Genomic DNA, 6,127 nt, shown 5'->3' on the forward strand with positions numbered 1-6,127 from the left:
AAGTTTTTAAAGCAAGTATACAATTGTGTAGTTGCAAATAATAATATTACCAAGGCTGTGCACAAAAGGTTCTCAAAGGCCAGAGTCCATTTGACAAGTTTGGTTTTTTTCTTTTGTGACAAGTTGGGTGCTTATTTGCCCTGTTTCTGTCTTATTTCCTGAAAAAGAGAATCACTTCTCATACTAATTAAACATCATTAATTATACCTTTTTGTATTTTCGTACTTAAACATTTGAGAAAAAAGAAGATGAAGTCCTTATCAAATTAATAACGTGTCGGATAATAACAAATAAGAGCAAGTACATTAAGTTGTTGTTCCTTGGTCAAAACCAAACGTGTTTTAAGAATACCGACGGGGAACATGGGACATTTAAGAGGATTAGTGATGTAACAATTGAAAATATTGAATTATTGATTACAAAGCATGGGGATGACTGATTAGGAGTATAAAACTTAGCACCATGTGTTTATATCAAATCAATCAATGTAACATATATGTCTTTTATATGCATATTCATCATTTAACCATGGTTAAATAATTTATATTTCTATGTAATTTTTAAGTACTAAGTTAGTTTTAGTGCAAACATGGGATATATATATATATATATATATATATATATATATATATATATATATATAAGTATTGAGAAAGCAATTCATCTGCTATACGTGGATAACCTGGACAATTATTACCATATTTTGTAGTTGGATTTATTAAGTTATATAGTGTTAGTGATAGCGTAAGGATTTCTAACACTGTCAATGTAATATACTGTATTATTTTTATCAAATTACCAATTAATGTTTACTATAAAAATTTATGTTTAATTGTTTTTAATAAATAATCTGATTGCTTAAATATTTTTCACATCTTGTAGGTCATAGAACTTAAAAACTTGTAGTTGGATTTATTGAGTTTACATCCTTTACCCTTTACCAGGTATTGTTTGCTTTGATAGTTGTTTCTTCACATTCCAGCAAAGTTAAGATAATAAAGCCAATTTGTATCCTGCTAAACTTCCCTTCTAATCTTGGTCATTGAGTTTTACATGTTATAACAGTATAGTTATAAGATTATTTTGTTGCACTAAAGTCACAAAGCTTTTTTTTTCGGCGGTCAGGTTATGACACGTCACTCCATGCCTGAAAAGAGAAAAAACCCACCTTGTAAATGTGCTTGTCAAGTGATGAGTTATCAGGTAAATTTTTTGTTTGGGAAGTGATAATATTTTAATCGGAAAAGGCCTAAAAATACCACTAAACTAACAAAAATGACCTATCTATGCGATCCGTTAAAAGGTTGGCCTATTCATGCCAATGACGTTATACTTTTAGCCTATTTATGTCATTGTCTACTAACAATTCCATTTTCTGGTTTTTCTGTAATAAGAATTAATTTTTTGACCCACCTTTGACACGTGTCTTTATTTCACTGGTTCTTCTTTACTTGACCCTACATTTTTTTTAACCCTGATTATGTATAATTAACCATGCCCAATCCGATAAAATCCAACCATCTTTTAACCCAACCCCTAATTCCTTGTCACTATCCAAAATCCAACTAGTCGTGGTGACACCTAACTCAACCCGCTAGGTAAGCCAATTAACAACTATCCAATTTAATGAGATTTTTTTAAAGACAAATAAATAATAAAATAACTTATTAAATCTCCGTGGGAAATGTATTAAGGTTCAGTTATTTTATCATTTAATTGTCTTAAAAAAATTCTCATTAAATTAGATAGTTGTTAGTTGGCTTACCTAGCGGGTTAGGTTAGGTACCATCACGACTAGTTGGATTTTGGGTCGTGACAAGGAATTAGGAGTTAGGTTAAAAGATGGTTGGATTTTATCGGATTGGGCATGGTTAATTATACATAATCAGGGTTAAACGAAATGTAGGGTCAAGTAAAGAAGAACCAATAATATAGAGACACATGGCAAATGTGGGGTCGAAAAATTAATTCTTATTACGGAAAAACCAGAAAATGAAACTGTTAGTAGACAATGGCATAAATAGGCCAAAAGTATAACGTCAGTGACATGCATATGCCAAAATTATAATATTAGTGGCATGAATAGGCCAACCTTTTAACGGATGGCATGGATATGCCATTGCTGTTAGTTGAGTGACATTTTTAGGCCTTTTCCGTATTTGAATAATATTTAGCAGATAGAAAATGACTTGTCTCTAAGTTTAGCTGGACTTTTCAGCTACATAAAGAAAGAAAAGGTGCAGAAAAAAGATGAAGAATGCAGGGGAAGGGTTATGAAAGAGCATTTTGGTTTGTGATCAGCTAAAAGATATTAGTTAGAATATCATCATTAGCTGGTTAGTTAAGCAACTAGTTATAATAAAGACACTAAATTATAGTACTCAATGTTGCAGAAGAATGAAACTTGGGACATCAATAATTTAGTATGTTCACGTGAGACTTCAGCAAGAATGAGAACCTTGGAGCAACGGTAAAGTTGTCTCCGTGTGACCTATAGGTCACGGGTTCGAGCCGTGAAAGCAGTCACTAATGTTTGCATTAGGTTAGGCTGTCTACATTACACCCCTTGCGGTTGGCCCTTCCCGGACCCTGCGTGAACGCGGGATGCCTTGTGCACCGGGCATCAACAAGATACTGTGCTATTGTCTGAAAATTTTAAATGAAGAATGTGATTTTTTTTCTTCACCTCATTAGAAGGATTCAAATCACTCTATGATTCCGGTATGTCAACAACAATAACAACAACAAACCCAGTATGCAGTTATAGAGACTGTTATGGTTCTAGTATGTGAAGTATGAAAAAATCAAAACCACCGCACCTGCACTTGTGTTGTAGTACTTGTTTTTACTGCTTCTATATGTATGCTTGAGTCATTTAGTTAATAATTTTGCAATTTCCATGCTATCTTGGGTCAGAATTAGCTACAGATGAAAGATTACCATACAGAATTTGCCTATATGATCAAGATTGCAGAAGCTAACGAGCCGAGATAACAGAAGGTAACAAGAAAATATCAGTGATAGTAAAAGATGAGGAACAAAATAGTTGATTCAGATAGGACGGGGAAAGAATGCTATTGTCAATTTCATTTCCAAATTCCAAGCTCTCTTTACATTTAGAAAATGGATAATCCATGTTTATTCTGCTTGGGAGTTACAAGTCTCACATACTATGTTAGAATTGTTGTTTCATCTTCACATTCCAGTAGTGTTTGGACCACTGAAGCCATTTTAGGCCTTTTATTTCTGTCTTGCTCCACACAAGAAAGGCCTATTTCTATCAGTGTCACAGCCTGGTTCTTGCTAAAATTCCCCTCTAATCTTGGATCCACTATTTTCTCCACCCAAGAGTCTTCTCCACTTTGAATCTTCCTCTTCACCATCCTCACAAATTTTCTAAGCTGCGATTCGTGCTCGTGATCACATTCACCATCATCCACCACCCAACTTGACAGCCTACTTCCCTTAACCATCTCAAGTATTACAATCCCAAAGGCGTAAACGTCAACTTTTGCTGTGATAGGTTGGTTCAAAGCCCATTCTGGAGCCATGTAGCCTTTAGTTCCGCGAATTTTTGTGAAGTCTGAACCAGGGCCGCCTCTTTGGGAGAGCTTTGCCAATCCAAAATCAGCAATCTTGGGCTCGAGTTCACCATCGAGAAGTATATTTTCAGGCTTCACATCACAATGAATCACCCATTCAAGGCATTCATGATGAAGGTATGCAAGACCTTTCGCTGTCCCTAATGCCACTGCAAACCTTTGTTTCCACCCAAGAATATCCGACTTGAAAAGATGCCTGTCGAGTGATGAGTTCTCGACGTATTCATAGACCAAAAGCTGATGTCTCCCTTCAGAACAAAATCCCCACATCCTGACCAAATTCATGTGGTTGATTCTTCCTATGGTTGTCATCTCCGCCCAAAATTCTTCTTGAAACTCATTTGCAAGTCTCTTGACTGCTACCGCTCTTCCATCTGCTAAAACTCCTTTGTAAACAGCCCCTGAACCTCCTCTTCCTAGCTCAATTTTGAAGTTTTTTGTCGCTTTCTTAAGTTCAGTATAAGTGAACCTCCTAAACTGAGTTGATGACACCATTTTATATCCTTCCTCAATGGAAGCAGGAATCCCGTGTTTGCTAAACAACGCCCACCAGCCTAACACGACGAATAGAATCTCTATTCCTCCAAGGGTGAAAGAGAACAAGTAAAGATAAATCCACTTCACCTTCTTAAAATCCAATTCATACATAGAAGGAAAACCAAAAAGAACATTTTCTGGACTTGATCCACATTTTGCATCAGTACTTTCAAGATTCAAAAGACCTGATTCCGATCCACTTAAATTCATAGGTACTTTAAGGAATGCAGTACCAGGAAAACCAGGAGACCTATAGCCATTGAAAAGCATGCCTTTAGTGAAGCATGTTCCCTCACCATTTCGCCTGTAGACAAATGCCCGGCAACGTGGATCATCCAAGCACAATGTCCTACAAGATTCCAGTGACATAGAACTAGTGAAGTTAAGATCAAAACCCCAGTAATCAACATTAGGAATCTCCACAAACTTCACATGTTCGCGACTCAAACTTCTTTGACTGAATCTTGGTCTGCAACCTCTACTCCAATCACTTGCATTAACCATCTGATATCCAGGAGGACATGTACATTTAGGTTCTGGTGCATAACTACAAATTGAATATCTCCCACATATTCCATGTACAATACAAGGCTGTGCAATAGCTTGCCAAGAAATCTTCCATAATCCCGTCGAGTTATCCAAGCTATAGATTCTCAAATTCCCATCAATATCTATACTCATCCTTCTTAATATCCCAAACCCCATATCAGAAACATTAAATTGTAGCCTATCACTTGAGAAAAATCTACCCATTTGATCAAAATAGGCAAATCTACTACTATTTTGACTAGTTCTACCATTCCAATACACACCCCTATCAGGATTAGGCCAATATATGCTTGAAACTTGAGGGCCATCATATATCATTCTCAAAACATTATCACTATCAAAATACAAACTAAAATAGCCAGGTGACAAACTACCTTTCCTTAAAGGAGGTACTAACCTATGATTCTTGGTAAAAAATTGGTGAGGTAATAAAGTATCAGTAGGTAAATCAAAGCTTTGCCACAGAATTTTACCTTGTGGATTTTTCAAGACTAAGTTACCTGTTTCAAGAAGTTCTGCTTTTTCAATATCAAATGATGTTGTGTTTGTTTGCCAAACAATTGTGTCATCAACATCTGTTAACACTAAAGCTCCATTTTTTCTTAGTGTTAACTTTGAGCCTTGTCTATTTACAGGCCTGTCTTGTTTGGCATTCCAGACAACAGTTTTGTCCCTTGAATTTGTGAACCAAATGCCAAAGTAATAAGCATTGGTATTGCCAATGGTAAAAAATCCACCAGTGAATGTGTTTTGTGGGGAAGTAATGAAATCTAAATCATCTTTAACTGAAAAAGAATTTCCTCTAAACAGAATTCTTGATGTTGTCAAAGGGAAGGAGAATATAAGAAATGAGAGAACTAAAAAAGGAAAAAGGGAGCAAAGTTTCAAACTTTTCATAGCTAGAAGAATTTGGATAAGGAATTTGATATCATAAATGTGAAAAGCAGATGAAGGGAAAAGAAGTAATGGGTTGCTTTATTTGTACAGTTCATTTGCAGGTTCAGAGTCATAGGTCAAACACCCTAGTTGGTTCAAATTGGAAAGACCAAGGTAAAGTCTGAACACTATAATTCAATGCAAATGGGAATTTAATAATGAAAATGATTTGGTTCGGGAAATAAATAAAGAAACAGCCCGGTTGGTTCAAATTGGAAAGGCTAAAGATAAAGTTTAATACTACTTACTACTATATAATTTAATGCAAGTAGGAATATAAGAATGACAGAGATTTGAATTTGGGATTGTTGGTTGACACTTGATTTGAGGCGGCTAAGGAGATAGTATTAATCATATTTATGGAATTGATTATTCCAGGGAATAATTAAAAATTTCAGAAAGCAAGAAGCACCCGCGTGTGGCCTTGTTAAATTCTCCCTGTTATACTTTGCAAATGTGCAGCTGATTATTACACCAAATATTTTTTAATGAAAATTATAAAA

General features: G+C 35.4%; 1 protein-coding gene across 1 annotated transcript; it reads right to left on the minus strand.

The window, feature by feature from the left end:
• Positions 1-3,031: 3,031 nt before the first annotated feature.
• LOC104103209 (putative receptor protein kinase ZmPK1) lies at positions 3,032-5,729 on the minus strand. The gene has a single exon (XM_009611098.4). The coding sequence runs from the start codon at positions 5,583-5,585 to the stop codon at positions 3,171-3,173; it is 2,415 nt and encodes an 804-aa protein (XP_009609393.1). The 5' UTR covers positions 5,586-5,729; the 3' UTR covers positions 3,032-3,170.
• Between the last annotated feature and the right edge of the window lie 398 nt (positions 5,730-6,127).

The sequence above is a fragment of the Nicotiana tomentosiformis genome, chromosome 7, assembly GCF_000390325.3.
Source record: "Nicotiana tomentosiformis chromosome 7, ASM39032v3, whole genome shotgun sequence".
NCBI classification, from domain to species: Eukaryota; Viridiplantae; Streptophyta; class Magnoliopsida; order Solanales; family Solanaceae; genus Nicotiana; species Nicotiana tomentosiformis.

Bases quoted from the DNA above. Each gene is read 5' to 3' on its own strand.
- LOC104103209 (XM_009611098.4), bottom strand. From the start codon at position 5,585: ATGAAAAGTTTGAAACTTTGCTCCCTTTTTCCTTTTTTAGTTCTCTCA.